Consider the following 17,749-nt stretch of genomic DNA (forward strand, 5'->3'; position numbering starts at 1 on the left):
CTGGCTTCTCTCCCTCAGCATAAGGTCTTCGAGGTTCAGCCATGTTGTAGCAGGTATCGACTTCTCACTTTTTTTAAAGTTTTTATTTAAGTAATCTCTACCCCCAATGTGGGACTTGAACTCATGACCCCGAGATCAATAGTTATATGCTGTTCTGACTGAGCCAGCCAGGCGCCCCAATTTTCTTTTCTTTTTTAAGACTGAATAATATTCTATTATATGGAACGGCCACATTTTGTTCATCCATTTCCTCCCATCAGGGGACACTTGGGTTGTTGCTTCCACCCTTCTTACTTTTTTTGTTTTTAATGTTTGTTTAGTTGTGCGAGAGAGAGAATGTGAGCGGGGGAGAGGCAGAGAGAGGGAGACAGTGTGAGCGGAGAAAGGGCAGAGAGAGGGAGACACAGAACCCGAAGCAGGCTCCAGGCTCTGAGCTGTCAGTACAGAGCCCGATGCGGGGCTCGAACTCACGAGCTGTGAGGTCTTGACCTGAGCTGAAGTCGGACGCTTACCGGACTGAGCCACCCAGGTGTCCCCCTGCACCTTCTTAATCCCACGCCAATCAGGCTTCTGCATGTCCCTGTATGCCCGACCCTGTCTTGTGCAGATCTCCAGGATGCTGTCACACGCAGTGAGCATTCTAGGGCCTCATCGCCCTGGTCCATCAGCAGCACCCCCGGGGCGCTGATCACCTCCCGCCCTAGGTGTGTGTGTGTGTGTGTGCGTGCGTGTGTGTGTGCGTGTGTGTGTGTGTGTGTGTGTGAGAGACTCCTGATCCAGGAGGCCACCCTGCGCTTGGGGTCCCTCCCTCCCCCCTGGCCACCCCTCCTCAGTCTCGGCTGCCAGTTCCCTCTCTTCTCTGCCACCTCTAGGGTGTCCCAGGACCCCAGGGCTCGGTGCGTGGGCCGCTTGTCCCTCTACACGGCTCTCGGCCGCCCTTGGCGAGCTGGTGCAGCTTCAGGGCTTTCTGGCCCATCTCTGTGTGCCGAGAGCCTGTAATGTTCTCTCTCCAGCCCAGACTCTTTCTGGAACTGCAGATTCCTTGTCCACCTGCTGACGAGACACTCCCACTGAGGCGACATCTCTGGCACAGTAGGCCCACAGTCAGTGGCCACCGCCACCTCCAGACCTTCTCTCCCGCATCTCCCTGGGTGCAGGGAGGGCCTGGCAGTGCTGCCCTTCCCGGTGCTCAAGTGCTCAGGCTCACGGCGTCTCCCTGGCTCCTCTCGACCCTGCGTCCCAACCGCCCGCAGCCCTGTTGTGGACGGCCTCGCAGGCCTTGCAGACAGGCCCCCGGTATGCTGCTCGTGCCCTGTCCGGCTTCCTGGGCTCTGCTGCAGCCTTGTCCCCAGCCTCCTTCCTAGCAGCCCCACCCGCCTGTCCCTCGGGAGGTGACCTGCTCTGTCGGGTGCAGTGTGTGTTTGGGCCGTCTTGGGGAATCTCCGCGCTGGCCACTTCCCACCCACCTTCCCTGCTCTTGGCCTTCCTCTCCAGTTACCCTTTCTCCCGGCTTTGTCACCTTCTCTACCCCTATTCCTGGAACAGCGCCGGGCGCAGACCCTCACAACGAATACTCGCCCGAGGAAGCAGCTCGAGGTGGGAAGGCTCCCCCCGCTTGCAGCCCCAGCACCCCTGACCCGACCCCACTACCCCTCGCGACAAGCAGAGGTGGAACCAGAGCCGGCTTTGGAAAATGACATGTTTTATTGCTATGTTTGCAGTGGCTTTTTAGCACAGTAAGAATGTCCCCGCCGGACCCCCGCCCTCACCCAGTCCCACCCCTCCGACCGACGTCGGGGTGGCGCGGGGTGGGGGAAGCCTTTCTAGGGTCCGCTCGGCTGTCTCGGAATCGGACGTGACACACACGTGGGTTAATTAAAGCTGCTACATGGAAGACTTGAGCCGTGGAAAGTGCATCAGCCTTAAGCTCGCAGGTGGGAGCCGTGCCCGGGGTCCCTTCCCTGGCCGGTGCCCACCTCAGATCCCTGCAGTGGCGCCCGGCCCAGGGGGCAGGGCAGGGGCGGGCCTGAGCGCTCCAGGTGAGCAGCCCCAGATCCCCCAGGGGTCAGGATGCTGCCTCCGCTCACCCCGCCGCCTCGCCTCGCGGGCAGAGGGGGTGCGGGCATGCTCCGGCCCCCCCCACGCCCACCCCCCGCGGCCATGCACTCCTCCACCCGGTCTGGGGCCGGGCGCTACACATGCACACCCACACGACAGACTCGCGCGCTCAACAGCTTGAAGCTTTTGCCTATGAAAATTAGATCTATAAATTCACACTCCTTGGCTGGGGCAGAGGACTTAAGGGGTGCTGAGAGGGGCAGGGAGCGGCAAGGAGAGGGACGCTGGGCGGTTTTCTCTTTAGAAATATACAAGCAGAAATCTCTTTTCCTCAAGTTTTTATAAAATGTGCAAAATACAAGCCTCGTTAGCCCACAGGCACAGTTTACACCTGGTAGTCACCTTTGCTAAGAGATCTAGGTTTATCCTACATACTCACGCACACATGCATTCGTACACAAGCTCACACAACTGATATTGGTGGCAATTGGCGCGGGAACCGGAAGGTTCCCTTGCTGGCTGGCTCTCTAAGCTTCTAGGATAGGGACTGGGACGGGGAGAGGGGGTCTAGCCCGGCTGAAATACTCGCCCTGGTTCCGCAGCCCCTCCCCCACCTCCCTCCTCCCCTCTCCTGTCCTGTCCCCCAAGCAGCCGCCGCTGCCTCCTCTAGGGGCCACCCTGGGGTGTGCAGGGCAGAGCCCGGAGAGGCAGGCGCACTTGGGGGCCGGTGAGGCGCATCTGCGGCGGGCACTAGGGGGAGGGCGGTGGGCAGGGCCTAGGAAGCAGCGTGTGTACCAGCTTGGGTGGGGGGTGGGGAGGCATCTATTTTTGGTGGGTTGTGATATTTTTGGCGTTTTATTAAAAATGGAAAAAAAGTTATTTTAGTTAGCACTCGTGGTGCTTCCCCCCCCTCCCCAGGCAGACCCCCAAAAGTGTCAGGGAAAGGCAAGCCCCCAGGAGGGGTTGGGGGCCGAAGCAGGGGCTGCTATGGCTACAAGAGGGTGAGCTGGTGATGTGAGCCGGGGTGCCTGTCACATGACGCTCTCTACCACCACCACTTTGCTGCTCTCGGACACTGGGGTCAGGGTGGTCAGGCCCCTGACATCGGAGTCCTGAGCTCTATACTCCAAGTGGTGGAGGCCCCAGACAGGCTGCGTCAGGTGCTGCCAGCGCTGCAGGAGAGAGGGACACGTTCAAGTCCCCGGGCGGGGCGCATATGCTTTTTCCCCTTGGTCTCTCTCCATTTCCCACCACCTGCCTCGGGTGGGGGTCCGGGGCCCCTCCCACAGGCACTGACCACACCCCGCACTCTGTCCTAGGGAAACGGGGCAGGGGCTAGGGACAGACCTCTCTCTCCTCCCCCTGCCGTGACCTCGGGACCTGGAGGCTCAGCGTTCCTTCCATCCACCCCCCTGTGGGCCGGCCCAGAGACTTCTGGCCCAGAGACTCCTAGCGTGATGCTACATCCTAGTAGTGGGTGGGAGAAGGGGCACTTGGGAGGAAACGCCTTGATCCGGTGGGTGAGAGGGAGGGAGGGAGTCGTGCAGGGAAGAGGGGGTGCAGGGGACTGACCTCAGCCACGGTCCCCTTGGCCCTGAGGAGGCAGCCCAGGAGGTGGAGGGGCACACACAGCATGGAGGAGAGCGCGAAGCCCCAGCCCATGGCCTCGCCCCACCACGGGTACACGTAGGTGTTGTTGTAGACGAGCGGCTTGTAGTACACCACGTTGAAGATAAAGATGCCCTGCGGGTGAGAACCCCCCGCCGCGCGCTCAGCCAGCGGCGGGCCCTCGGCACCCCTCCCCCGGCTCGGGCCTCCCCCGGCCCTTACCATGCAGACCAGCGGGGTGAAGAAGGACCAGCACCATTTCATCCAGGGGCAAGGGCGGTACCCGATCATGCAGGCGACGTCATCCATGAAGCGGTCGGCTCCTGGGGCGAGCGAGGCGGGAGGGCTGGAGCCGGACGCCCCACCACCCCTGCTCCGGCCCGCACCCCCAGCTCGCCCCGGGGCCCGGACCTACCGTACACCCAGGCGACCACCACGCACTCCCAGAAGGCCTGCCACAGCAGGGTCGTGCCGCTGGCCGAGTAGTAGTCAAACAGCTGGAAGACGTACATCCCGCCCTGGGGACGGAGCTGGGTCAGGGAAGGTGGCAGGCAGCGGGAGGCCTGGGGCGGCCCCCACCCCGCCCCCACTCACATCAGTCACCATGGAGAGGTCGATGACAAAGCAGAGGGCGCAGCAGAGGGCCACGGAGATCTCCCTTTGGAAACGGAAGTAGTAGGAGGCCGGGAGGAGGTCGAGCAGGCCGGTGATGAAGCCTTCCACACCTACAAACTGTGGCCGGGCGCTCAGGCCACGCCCCTGCGGCCACCTGCCAGCCGTCCCCCCTCGCCCTGGGGCCTCCCCCACCCTCCCGGCACCCTCAGTCCTGTCCCCCCCCCGCCCCCCCCGCAAACCTGGCTGTCCAGGCCTAGCAGCAACAGCATGAAGAAAAACAGGGCAGCCCAAAGGGGGGCCACAGGCATCAGCGTGACGGCCCGGGGGTAGGCGATGAAGGCCAGGCCGGGCCCTGAAGGGGGAAGCGGCAGGGTCTCGACACCTGTGTCCCGCGCCCGCGTTCCGTTCCGTCCGGCCTCGTCACTGCCCGCCGCCCTCCACTTCTCCCCTTCCCTGAGCTTCCAAACTGAGGCATGACGCCGGGGCGTGCGGTGGCTGGGGGCCTTTCCCCTTGAGTCAAGGTGTTGCCGGGGGGGGGGGCGCGAGCCCGCGAGAGCGGGGTGCCTGGCTCAGGCTCCGGGTCTTGCCGGCCGGCTGCCCTTGTGGTCACCGGTCACCGTTCACCCCGGAAAGCCCCTCCTCTCCCTCTGCAACACTCGGCCGAATGTGAGGGGCTCAGCCCAGGGCCCCGGGGAGGGATGCACGGACGGACGGACGGACGAGAGCTCGAGGCCCCCCGTGGCCCGGCCCGCGAGGCTCCGGCTCGGGGCCGACGGGAACAGCTGTGCCTCGCAGCTGCTCGGCCAGGCCTCCCTCGGCCCCGAGTGACGGGACAAGCGAAGTGAATCTGTCTCTCGTTTCCCAGAACGTCTGTGTGCACGTGTGTTCGCGGATGGGGTCTGTTAGGACGGAAGGCCGGGCGGAGGGGTCGGGGTCCTCACCTGATTCCGCCACCTTGGAGATGTGCACGCCCTGCTCTGCGGCCATGAAGCCCAGGATGGAGAAGACCACGAAGCCAGCGAAAAAGCTGGTCCCGCTGTTGATGAGGGCCAGGATGATGGCGTCCCTGGGGGCAGAGGGGCCGCGGGGACTGGTCAGGCCGCCTGCTGCCCGCGGGCGCGCGGCGGGGGCGGGGGGCGGCCTGCGGCACCTACTTGTAGCAGTTGTTGTTGAAGCGGTTGTAGCTGCCCAGCGCCGTGAGGGCGCCCAGGCCGATGGCGTAAGAAAAGAAAATCTGGGTCCCGGCATCTATCCACACCTGGAGATAGACCAGGGCGGGGAGGAGGTGAGGGGCCCTGCCGGCCTGGCCCGCCCCTCGTCCCGTCCAGCCCACCGCCCCCTCACCTGAGGGGACCCCAGCTTCGACCAGTCAGGCTTGAGATAGTAGATGATGCCATCCAGGGCGCCGGGCAGCAGCACTCCCCGCACCAACAGCACGACGAGGACCACGTAGGGGAATGTAGCCGTGAAGTACACGATCTGGGGTGGGGGTGGGGGCGCTGCTCAGAAGGGGCCCTGCGGCCCCCGCCTCCCCACTTAGGGGCTCCCAGCCTCAGCAGGGGGGCAGGCGGGCCACACTCCCCCCACCGTGGTACGGTCCGCTCCGAGGTCAAGCGGGAGGCCAGCCTACAGCCCCCCCTTCTACTCCTCAGAGCCTGGGCTCCTCCCGAAGGAAGCGGGGTGCTCAGCTGGCCATCGGCCGCCCCCGCAAGGACAGGTCAGCTGTAGAGGGAGGGCGGAGGCAGGACCTTCCCCGGGTGGGGAGCAGGACATCGGCCTGGAGGCAGGTCCCATGCCTCCCGTGCCCCTGACTGCAGGTGGTTCTCTGCACAGGGGCAGGGTCCTGGGTAGTCTGGAGTGGACTGGGCCGGCCGGAGACAGAGGCGACAGCGGGGTGACCGCGAAGACCTCTGCCTCCGTCCCACCCTCAGCAGAGCAGGACAGGTAGGCAAGGGAGGGCCACGGGCCGGGTCCCCCCAGGCTGGCCGCAAAGCAGAGAGTGAGGAAGTAGTGAGTGAGGAAGAGAGGGAAACTGGGGCGGGGATGCCCGACACAGGCAAGTTCAGCTGGCTGTCGCCTGGGCCTGTCCCCTCAGGACGGAAGCTGTCTGGGCTGGAGTTTGGAGGGTGGGGAGGACTGACTACGCAGGCATGTGTGGGAAATCCACCGGGCTGGGTTCAAGGACCTGCCCCCTCCTCAGGCCCTGGCCCGGTCACCTCGCGTGGCGGGGGTCCACCCCCCCAGTGGAGATGCCTCTTCTCCCCATCGGCCATGCTGCCCCCACCCCTGCCATCATCACCCCCCCCACCTGCCCGCCCGCCTCCAGCTGTACCTTTCCTGTTGACTTGACCCCCTTCCAGACACAGAAGTAGACCAGCACCCAGCAGGCCAGCAGACACAGGGTCACCTCCCAGTTGAGGGCCCCTGGCACGTCCAGCCCCCCAGAGAGCCGCAAGACTTTGTTCCTGGGGGAGGGACAGCCCGTCAGGGCTGCCGCAGCAGAGGGCAAAGCGACCCGGGAGCTGTCGCCGGGGCAGTACTCCCCCGTGCCGCAGCCCTCGGGTCCAGCTGGCCCCCCCTGGGCACCCGGGCACCCAGCCCAAGCCCACGGCCCGGAGGCGTTGCAGTGCGGGAGGCAGGAGCCCGGGAGCCCCTGGCCAGAGGCTGGTCGTGCCCTCAGTGGTCTCCCCTCCCCCAGGCTGGCAGGCACAAGGGGACTGACGATGCCCGGCACCGAGAAGTGGTGAGGGAGTGAGGCCCGTCCATTCCAGCTCCCCTAGGGACCGCGTGGGGGGCTCCCGGAGGACAGGCAGGGCCTGGGAGTGGCCCCTGCTCGGCATCCCGCCCCGCCCCCGCCCCCCAGGGGGCCGGGCCCCAGCACACGCAGACCCGGGCCATATGGGGAGCCCACAGACAGGGACAGGCAGGGCTTGGCCCAGAGGCGCCTGACTCACTCCCAGAACTCGATGACAGGGGACCGGCGGTCAGCAAGCTGGTCACATGTGAGGTTGGCCAGGCTGGCATTGGCACAGTCTTCATGGCGGAAGATCTCCACACAGTCAGGAGTGTTCCAGGTATGGCCACATGTGGCCCAGGGCAGCGTGGTGGTGAAGGACTTCACCAGGTAATAGAAGCCCCAGGCCAGCACCATGATGTAGTAGGTGTTGCAGTAGAAGACGATCACCATGGAGGCGTAGCCCAGGCCTGGGAAGAAGAGGAGTTTCTGCGTGGGCTCTTCTCTGACTGCTCCCCACCGCCCCCCTTATCTATCCTACCGAGCTCAGAGAAGTCTTTGGAGCATGACTGAGATGTGGTGGGAGGATGGTGGGGAGGGCAGATGCAGAGAGCCCCTGGACTCTCACTTGTCCGAGTAGCCCGACACTAGAGGGCTGGCTCGAGGTTCCTCCCTTGAACCCTCCCCTCCTGCTGCAGTCGGAGCCTCAGCTCCTGTGAATTCCCTAGTCTCACACACGGGTCCCCTTCTGGGTCCCACTGCCACCGTGGCGGTTGATGGAGGGCCAAGCCTCCAGCTGGCCCCCCAGTGGCCTCCAGTACTCAGCAGCTGGGGGCTTCCTGGTGACCTGGGGTGGTGTGGGAGATGGTCACTCTCTCAGCGGGCAACTGGGGCCAGTCACTTCGCCTCTCTGAGCCCTGGCCTCCCCAGGGTCCCTCCTAAGGCCTTTAGAGATAACAGGGACACTGCCCACATGCAGAAGGAGCTCTAAAGTGACTTTTGCCAATAGTCCTTCCCTTCAGATCCTCCCTGAACTTCCCACAGCTGCTGCCCCACCTCCTTAGGCTGGCCCTCTGGCCTTGGGAGAGCTGGCCCTTGACATCATCTCCTGTTCTCGCACCCTCTGCTCAGCCCCGGTGAGCCAAGTATGCTTGGCAGGGTCTGTTCCCGGCTCTGCTGGGCCTGGGCACCCTCACCCTGGTGGAGAGGCCGGTCCCCGACTCCCATTCCCCGCATGCCTAAGGTCACTGGGTGGTCTCCAGATCCTCCGGCTTCCCACTCGTGACTTGGGGGGTATGCACCGGGTCCCCGGCCTGGTGCTCAGATGAGACAAGATTTCTCAAGTGGGTGCCAGTTTTGCCCTAGCAGTGGGAAAGGGGAGGGGTCACTGAGGGAGAGGGCAAACGGGACCGGCTTGGGGCCGCTCACCTTTGAACAAGGGGCAGATGTTCCAGACGTTGATGCTGCCGGCCTTCATGAACTGGCCCAGTGAGATCTCCAGGAAGAAAATGGGGATTCCTCCGACCAGGGCGATCAAGACATAGGGGATAAGGAATACACCTGGGGGAGGAAGAACACAAGGGTGGGCACTTGCCCAGGGTGGCCCCTTAGCCCCCTGGCTGGCCAGCCCAGCTTTCGGAAGCCGTGGGAGGCCAGGGAGGAGCCAGCTCCGGGCTCCTCCCCGGCCCCATCCTAACTTCCCAGTGGGTGAATCAGTGCAGGGGGTGGCCACTGACTCAGAGTTGCAAGGTGAACAGCCTTGCTGGGAGGAGGGGGTTGGAATGTCGGGAGGGATGTGGCCGTCCCCCGATGCTTACAGCTCTGTTTCTTGGGTAGGGGGCCCCTGTGCTCACAAGGCTTCTGGCCCCACCGTCACCGAGGGTGACCTAACAGGCACGGAGGACACATACGGCCTCGTGTCGCAGTTGGCCAGGCAGCACGGGGAAGAGCGGTGAGGCCATGTGGATGCGTCCGTGTGCGTGCGTGTGTGCGCCATGGCTGGCACTCCGGCCTGAGGGCCTGTCTGGCTTGGGCAAGGACGGGGAGCCTGGGTTTTCCTGCACCCAGGCACTTGCCTGCAAGCATGAAGGTCCAGGGAAGAGGGTGGGTGGCAGTCTTCTGCCAGGGGGCACGGTGGGGGGGGGGATCTCGAGGTATCGGTGAACAAAGAGGGAGTCAAGGTGGGGTAGTACAAACTCTGGTGAGCCTGGCTCTAGAGGCTGCAGGCAACGTGGGGCCAGAGACCACAGGCCAGAGGTGGGGGGTAAGGGGAGCTGGGCATCAGCAGCCTCCCCCCCCCCCCGTCTGCTCTCCTGTCCTCTCCAGGCCCCCTTCTGTTGCCCCAGCTCAGCTCTGCATTACTCAGAAGTCGGGCTTGGCTGCAGCTTGTCCGGCTGCTGGTCCCAAGCATCCTTCTTGTGTGTGACCTTGGGCCAAGGCCTTCACTCTGGGCCTCAGTTTCCCACCCATCATCCAGTCACCATGGCTTTCCCCCAGCCCCAGCGCTACTTTGCAGTCACAGGACACCCGGTGGCTATCGCTGTTGCTAAGCTGGGCCCGGGGCAGGCGGGCATGGGGTATGCGTGCAGTGTGTCCAGCGGCGGCGCCAGGCGGCCCAGGCCGCAGGCTACCCAAGCCTGGCTCAGGCACCCAGTGTTCCAGGCCCAGGCTGGAGGGGAGGGGAGAGGGGAGGGGAGGGGAGGGGAAGGGAAGGGAGGGGAGGGGAGGAGAGGGGAGTGAGGGGAAGAGAAGAGAGGGGAAGGGAGGGGAGGGGAGGAGAGGGCAGGGGGAGGGACAGAGTAGTCCATTGTGTGTGTGTGTGTTCGTGTGTGCACACGTGGGGGCCCCGCACAATGTGCCACTTGTGTGCCTGACCGGCGGGGGCAGCCTGGGCTCCTCACCTCTGGGAGCCCCCCAGGGGGCAGGCATCGCCTTCCCACCTCCGTGGCCAATCACTCCGGGGCCCCTGCGCCAGGAGTCCGGGGGGAGGCAGTCCCGGGGCTTCGGCAGTTGGCTCGCCGGCCCCCTCCCCCCACACACTGCCAGGCACATGACCGGCTGGGGGGTGGAGGCCGCCGGGGCTGAGCCACCGAGCGGCAGCGGCCAGCGAGGGGCGGTCTCCAGCACCCCCTATCCCGGACTTCGGCCCCGCGCCCCGGTGGGGCGGGCGGGGGAGGGGGCCCCTGGCGAGAAGGAGCGGGGACGCGGCGGGGCGGGGGCGCTCACCTCCGCCGTTCTTGTAGCACAGGTAGGGGAAGCGCCACACGTTGCCCAGGCCCACGGCGAAGCCCACGCACGACATGATGAAGTCCATCTGGCGCGTCCAGGTCTCACGCGGCGGCACGGCCAGGCGGCCGCCGGGCGCCCCCAGGCCCGCGGGGCCGTCGCCCTTGGCCGGGGCCCCGTCGGGCCCGGGCGCGATCAGGGGGCCCTTCTTCTCGTCGCCGGACACGCTGTAGATGCCGTTCTCGGCGCTCTTCTTCGCCATGGCCCCGGCGGGCCGCGCGGCCGGGCCGGGGGGCGCGGCGCCTCGCGGGGGCGGGCGGACGGGCGGCGGAGGGCGCCGGTGGCGCTGGGGGGCCCCGAAGGCGCGGGCCCGCCGGGGGGCCGGGGGCGGCCGGGCCGGGGGTCGGGGAGGCGGGGCGGCGCGGTCAGAAGCAGTCCACGAAGCACTTGAAAGTGAGCCTGAAGAATCTCATGTGTGTCGGGGGCCCGGGGGCGCGCGGGCGGCGGCGGGGCCCGGCCGGGCGGCGGCGGTGGCTCCCGAGACTCCTGTCCGCGGCTCGGGCGGTGGCGGCGGCGGCTCGCCCGGCCCGAAATTCAGCCTAGCGGGGCGCAGGCGGCATCGGGCGCCCACGGTCTGCAAGCGGCGGCCGGAGCAGGGGCCTGCGGCCCGCGCCCCCCGCCCCGGCCCGGGCCGGCGCGGCTGCCCGGCTCGCTCGCGGCTCCGGCGGCGGCGGCGGCGGCGGCGGCGGCGGCGGTGGCGGCGGCGGCGACGGCGACGGCCGAGGCGCGCTCGCCCCTCCTTCCCGGCGGCGGCGGCTCCAGCCGCTCTCGGGGCCGCGGCGGGCTCAGCGACTCGCCACCGCGCTCCGACCGTCCCTCTCTTTCCCGGTCCGAGCGGCTGCCGCTTAAGAACCGACTCCCGGTGATGTCACTGTCGCCCCACCCCCACGACCGGGCTGGTCCCCCTCCCCCCGCCGTCCCGCCCTCCCCGTCACTCCGCCCACCTCCTCCTTCCCTCCTCCCGATGAGGAGACGCCACTCCGGCGGGAAGCAGGATGGCTGCTACCTGGGGCGCCGACCAGCACGTCCTTCCCAGGGACAGAGCCACTCCTGACCCCGAGTTTATCTGGGCCTGGCTCCCTCCCAGATCGCCCCTCCTAACCTGCCCTTCCTGGTTCTAGGAAAGCCACTTCCCTGGCTGCCTTCCAGCCATCCTTGCCCTCCTTTCCTCTTCTCCCCACCTCCTTCCAGTCTGTCCCATCCCTCTGGCCCTTCTCTGAGTCCCAGCTAGGGCCTGGGCCAGTGGTGGGTACCAAGGCCTAGGGCTTCCTGGCGCCCCGCACCAGAGGGCCTGCCGGCTGCTCCTGCCTCCCGAGGGAGTGGGGCTGAGCTGGCGGGCGAGGGAAAGGCTGGACTGGGGCTCTGTCTCCAGGTGTGCTGGGGGGGGGGGCTTTACCAGAGGCACCGCCCTGCCTCCTCCTGGCGTTCAGCGTCGAAACCCTGGAAGCTTGAGGTCAGCGTCCCAGCTCTTGGGGTGAGAAGTCTCTCTGAGTCTCCTAAGTGGGCGAGGACGAGCCTGCCCGGCAAAGCAACACACTGTCACCAAGGAGGGGTCGCAGGGACCCTCGCTGCCCCCACCCGTGCCAGATGTGCTGGAGATTCAGGCACGAATAGGGCAAGGCTGCCCCCTGGTGCCTGTCAGGTGCACAGACCCTCCCCCGAAGGCCTCAGCTGGGAGGCCCAGCACCCCCCACCTGCACAGCTTCTCTCTCCAGGGACCTTCAGGCCTCCCTTTAGCAAAGCAGCCTGTTGGGGACTTTGCAGGGCAAAGAGCAGCCATGGGGTGGGGAAGGAAAGGGTCGTTGTCCCGGCCTGGGGACGGGAAGGGTGCCCCCGCCCCCCACCACTCCCAGACTCTGCGATCACCAGGCTGCAGTCCCCAGATGGTTCATCCTGTTAAGCTAAACCCTCAGCCATCCGGCGGCTTTTAGAAGAAAAGCAGTTCTGGCCCGAGCCAGATTGAGCCTGCTGGGTGAGGAGGGGCAGGCCCTCCTCCCAGGATGGCTGGAGTAGCCTTCCGGGGCGGGGGCTTTGTGGAAGCCTGGCCAGGCGGCCTGTGCTCAGGTTGGGTCAGGGCACGGGGGAGCGGGGTGAGGCTTGGGGATGCGCCAGGTGGCAGGGCGGCTCTGTTCATCGGAAGACCCTAACTGGAGTTTTCTCTGGCCCGGTGTCAGACTGAAGCTGGTCTGCAGACGGAGGCCACCGAGAAGTGTGTGACATGTAGGCGTCGTGGAGAAGTGGGGGCCACCGGGGAGCAAGGGCGGAGGGGAAAGACGAGTAGCCCAGTGAACCACAGATCTCGTCCCGGCGTGTGGGGGGGGGGGAGCGGGGGTGCCCGCGGAAGGGAGGGCGGTAGCTGTGATGGACATGGTCTTCGGGCAGAGGTCAGACAGCGCCCTGACAAGCAGGGGGAAGTGAGGACGCGCGGACTCGGCCGGGTGCAGGCAACCCTTTTGAGAATTTAAGATCTCGCTTGTACCAGGAGCGCGGCGGGGAGAGAAGGCAGTGGCTGGAGGGGGTGTGGGCCAGCGGGTGGCACTTTGGGGAAATGGCTGCCGCTGCAGGGAGGGCCGAGGGTGAAGGCGGCAAGACCTGGGGAACCTGAGGAGGGCCTGCGAAGGAGCCAAGGGCGGGTCTCCTCTCCCCTGGGAGGGGAGGCAGGTTCAAAGGCCAGTGGCTGAGCAGTGAGTGAGCTGCCTGCGTGAGATCGTGAGATCCGTGAGATCCGTGAGATCCGAGGCTGCTGGGAGGGGGGACAGCTTGGCCGGAGGGGCCACAGGGAGGCCCGAGGGGGAGGTGAGTGCTGAGAAGGGCCCGGGGAGCTCCGGGGCTCTAGGACCCAAGCTGGCACCCCTCCAGGGGGAGCCTTCATGGGGTGTCTCTAGACCCTCCTTGGGGGGGCGCTCCATGACCTGGGGGGTGCAACAGGCCCCCAGACCAGACTTGACAGGGCTGCTGCGCCTTCCCCCCCCCCCGCCACTCCAGTCTCCCCCAAGCAGGTAACCACGCCCCCCCCGCCCCCCCCGCCCCGGGCCCCAGTTGGCCTCCTCCTCTCAGCCCCAGCAGCCACGCTGGACAAATCTCCCCTGTCCCTCCCCATCTGATCTTCTCTGGGCTTTTGTCTGTGCTGGAGACGGAGTCAGATTCCTCTCCGAGGTGCACAAAATTGGGCAAGAGCTGGCATGTGGGCTCCCAGCACTGCAGAGCAGCGTGCCCCCTGAGCTGACCTGCCCCCATGACCCGCGCCGGGCCCACTGTCTGGGCTGACCTCCCTCTGCCCCTGCAGAGTCGGCTTGGCTGCCACCTGTCCCGGGGAGGCCAGAGAGATGGGTGTGCATCCGCTGGCACCTGCACTGCCAAGGCGAGCTGGGCATCCGTGGGGTGCGAAGTTCATGGACTGGTCCTCGCCTCCGGCCAGGATGAATCGGCGGGAGTCGCCCCGAGTGGGAACTGGAGGCCGGAACTCTGGCTCCTGTGGTGCTGCCCCAAGCAGCGCGTGGGAGCTTCCGATCTGCCAAGGACAGCCACAGCGTTCCTGGGGCTGGTGCTGACCATCTGAACAGGACACAAGCGGAGGGAGTTGCAGCCCTCGGGGTGGCGGCGGGGGCGGGGGGTTCTTGGGGCTTGGGGAAGGTATATCTTGCCCCCCTCTCCTCCCCGGGCGGGCGGGAGCCACTGGGGGTGAGTGGGGTGCCGAGGGCCAGGAGACCTTCCCCCCTGCAAGCCCGGTCTAAGTCTCCGTGGCTCCTGCCAGGCCCCTGTACCCCCGTGAGGCTGGCTCCCGAGCACGTGAGGGAGTGGGTGGGGGCCTCTCACCAAGGCCGCTTCGAAGTGACAAGCACAGGTTTCCTGGGCCCAAGGCAGGGGGGGCTGCCTTTCAGAGCCCAGTGTGGCTGGAGTTGCCGGAGGAGCTGAGGAGGAGGGGGAGAGGAGGAGGAGGAGGAGAGAGCCAGAGGGAGGGCAGGAAGGGGGTGTGAGCGGAAGGCTCTCATTGTCCGGGGAGGCCTGGGAATTGGACCCTGTGCCCACAGAGGCTGGGGCTGCGCGGCCCACCCGATCTCGGGTGGCCACGGCCTGAGGAGCGGACCCGTGGGTGAGGGGGGTGCCCCACCCGGAGGTGGCTGGCTATCCCAGGGGCACCAGGAGATAGGGTAGGGGCACAAGGAGTTTTGGAATTAGAATTAGCTGGGAACAAAGGGTGGGATCCACCTTGAAGGGCTTTGTGCTTTCGATGACTGGGGCAGGGAGCTGCCCCGGGGCTGGGGGCTGGAGGTTTGGAGGGTCCCCAGGACTAGGGAGGGGCAATCTGGGCCTCCTACCCCTACGCAGGGCAGCGCGGGGCGGGGTGGGGGGGCAGCTTCCCCTGTTGCAAGACTGCACATTAGTGTGCTGTATTTGACAGAGGGCTTCGGCCGGCTCCATTTTGACCTCACCCTTGCCAGTTGGCCTCTCCCTTCCAGCTGGTCTGTTGGCAAAGCACCCCCAGATGGGAGCCGAAACTACCCCCTCCAGCAGAGGGACTGCCCCCGAGCCAGCAAGATCCCGCCCCGGAACACACAATGCGTTTGACCTTCACTGCCCACCCGCACGCACCCGCCTCCCTCCGCCCCACGTTTTTGTTCTACAAACCTGGAAGTATTCGCTGTCTTCCCGGTGTTGGCCTCACCGAAATAAGTCCCTTTCCTGTTTCACTACCCCTAGTTTCTCTGTCTCTGGAGTTTGGAGGGGCTGAACTTGGTGTGTTTGGGGCCCTCGAACCGGGTGCCTCTGCGCCCCGGCGCCCTGCCTACGCGTTGTTACAATAACCAACCAGTTATTAACCCAAGTCCGTAGTCAGAACTCAGATTTCCTCAGCTTGCCTCTAATGTCCTTGCTCTGCCCCGGGACCACACTGCATTTGTTGTCACGTCTCCTCTTAGACTTTCTTCATGTTCAGCCGCCTGGACAGTTTGGTTTGTCCGGTGTTTTTGTCACGAGTAGCCCGGGTGGTGGTTCTAGAGACGAGGAGCTGCCAGCATGACTCACCGCTGTATGTCGGCCTCGGTCATCGGTCATCGGTCATCGGTCATCGGGCTGGGGTCGTGCCTGTACTTCAGGTGTCTCCACTTTAAAGCGAACCCCGCCCCCCCACCCCCGTCCAATCCCCTCATTTCCTAGTGACTTTCATCAGCCCCTTTCCCCCAATCCCGTTCAGCGAGGTGGTTGCATACATCTGTAATCCACCTAGATTCTTCGGTGGGTCTGCATTCCTTCCTGGGATCCCCCGCTTTCCTGAAGGATTATTTTAAAATTTGTGTATGTTAAGCTTCACTCTTTCTGCTGTCCGCTTCTCTGGGTCTTGACTTCTCCAGGGTGTCCGGCCTCCCAGCCCTAAACATCTAGGCTTCCCCCAGCCACCCGGGACTCCCCTGTCTCAAACCCTTGGCAACCCCTGATGTGGTCCCTGTCCCTACCTTTTTTGCCTCTTCTGGAATGTCACATAAAGAGAATCTTACAGTATGTTGCTGTTTTCAGGCGGACTTGTTTCACCGAGCAGTTACTTTATCCATTCACCTACCTGAGGACATCAGGGTGGCTTCCAGTGTTGGCGTGATGATGAACAAAGCTGCTCTAAACATTTCCGTGCTGCTGTTTGTGTAGACGTTAGTTTTCAACTCCTTTAGGTAAATAGAAGCACGATTGCTCCCTCATTTGGGAAGAGTACATTTAGTTTTGTAATTCGCGCTTCCCAGGTGCCTGCGGGGCTCCGTTAAGTGTTAACTGTCAGACCTGGGCTCAGGTCACGATCAGGTCATGATGGAGCCCCACATCGGGCTCTCTGCTGTCCCCCTCTCTCTCTCTGCCCCTCCCCTGCTCGTACTCTTTCTCTCTCTCTCAAAAATAAGTAAACATTAAAAATATTTTTTGCACTTCCCTGTGGACGTAGGACCTCAAGCATCTCTTCCTATGCTTACTTGTTTGCATTTCTGTGTTTTTGCCCATTTTTTAATCGAGCTGTTTGTTTTCTTTTGTTGAGTCTTAAGAGCTCCTTGTTTATTTTGAATACCAGTCCTTTATCAGATTTGTCTGTTACAGACATTTCCCCCAGCCTGTGGCTTTTCTTCTCTTTCTCTAACGGTGTTGTTTGCAGAGCAAACATTGAAAATTTCGATACAGTCCAGTTTCTCACATTTTCTTTCACGGGCCATGCTTTCCATATTATATCTAAAAACTCAGGGCGCCCGGGTGGCTTGTTGGTTAAGCGTCTCACTCTTGATCTCAGCTCAGGTCTTGATCTCAGAGTTGTGAGTTCAAGCCACGCGTTGGGTTCCATGCCTAGCGCAGAGCCTTCTTAAGAATAAGGAAGTAAGTAAATAAATAAATAGGCAGATAGATAGATAAATAAAAACTCATCGCCAAGCCCACGCTAAGACAGATTTTTCTCCTCTGTTTTCTTCTAAAGGTTTGGTATTTTACATTGAGGCCTGTGGTCAACTCTGAGCTAATTTTTCTCTAAGGGGTCCCCTGAAAGGATTTTGAAAAGCTCTTTATCCCAACCCCTCAACACACGTGTGGATTTTGAAGTTGACGTCTACGATATTTCAATGGATGTTCAAACAGTTGCGGAGGGTGTGCTTTCTGGTGTCTTAAAAATACTGTTAAAAAAACCCACAACAACCGTGATACCACTTTTGACATGAGGCCAGTGGCATTAAAATCACCCGGTGAACTGAGCCCAGTGTCCATCTCAAACTCTTTCCATGTTCCCTTTGGAAGTCAGTTCTTTTCTTCCTGCCTCCACTTTTTGTCCGCTGCCCCTCAGAGACATCCCCTTGTGCTGTCTTTCTCCGGGCTTTTATTCCTCATGCTTTGTATTTCCCTGAAACACAAATGTATATACATTACACTTCTTGTTCCAATCTGTGACCGCGGGGCTCTGGTAAAATTGCTTCCGGCTTGACCAGAACAGCAGCCCTGGATCCGACCTGCTGACGTGCAACCATTAAACAAGCAAGTGACACGGGTCTCCGGTGCGTCCATTATTCGTTCAGGTGTCCGGGAACAAAGAGGACATACGGTCGGTGTGGGACGGGGCTCAGTATCGGTTCCATTCCTAGGAATGAACATGCTGCCGAGGGCTGAGACCCCTGGAACCTTCTTGAGTTAACTGGGGGGACGATTGGGAAAGGGCTGGGGAGCAGGAACTGGAGGGATCATCTCAGACTTACCACGTTTTGGACAGAGACAGGTGGGAGCTGAGTTCTGGAAAGATGATTTGGAAAAACCTCTGTCGGCCCCATGGACTCTCTTGAAAGGCTTTGTGTCAGGGGCGCCTGGGGGGGCTCAGCAGGTTAAGCGTCTCACTCTGGATTTCGGCTCAGGTTGTGATCTCCTGGTTGGTGAGATCGAGCCCCGTGTCTCGCTCTGTACTGACAGCACGGAGCCTGCTTGGGATTCTGTCTCCCCATC

General features: G+C 63.5%; 1 protein-coding gene across 1 annotated transcript; it reads right to left on the bottom strand.

Annotated features, from left to right (window-relative positions):
* Positions 1 to 1,701: 1,701 nt before the first annotated feature.
* Positions 1,702 to 10,526, bottom strand: SLC6A8 (solute carrier family 6 member 8). The gene is made up of 13 exons (XM_047098496.1): positions 10,241 to 10,526; positions 8,444 to 8,575; positions 7,236 to 7,485; positions 6,614 to 6,746; positions 5,626 to 5,760; positions 5,436 to 5,539; positions 5,223 to 5,347; positions 4,521 to 4,633; positions 4,261 to 4,398; positions 4,082 to 4,184; positions 3,889 to 3,989; positions 3,631 to 3,801; positions 1,702 to 3,230 (listed from the first exon to the last, which is right to left on the bottom strand). The coding sequence occupies exons 1-13, from the start codon at positions 10,500 to 10,502 to the stop codon at positions 3,090 to 3,092; spliced, it is 1,908 nt and encodes a 635-aa protein (XP_046954452.1). The 5' UTR covers positions 10,503 to 10,526; the 3' UTR covers positions 1,702 to 3,089.
* Between the last annotated feature and the right edge of the window lie 7,223 nt (positions 10,527 to 17,749).

Source organism: Lynx rufus, unplaced genomic scaffold, assembly GCF_022079265.1.
Source record: "Lynx rufus isolate CCGP_SWC_20201006 ecotype Redwood Valley unplaced genomic scaffold, mLynRuf1.p SCAF_49, whole genome shotgun sequence".
Classification (NCBI taxonomy): domain Eukaryota; kingdom Metazoa; phylum Chordata; class Mammalia; order Carnivora; family Felidae; genus Lynx; species Lynx rufus.

Coding starts and splice junctions, on each gene's coding strand:
- SLC6A8 (XM_047098496.1), bottom strand. CDS start 10,502: ATGGCGAAGAAGAGCGCCGAGAACGGCATCTACAGCGTGTCCGGCGAC. Junction 5,348..5,435: donor TTCAACAACAACTGCTACAA/GTAGGTGCCGCA, acceptor CTCTGCCCCCAG/GGACGCCATCATCCTGGCCC. Junction 3,990..4,081: donor GGTGGTCGCCTGGGTGTACG/GTAGGTCCGGGC, acceptor CGCTCGCCCCAG/GAGCCGACCGCTTCATGGAT.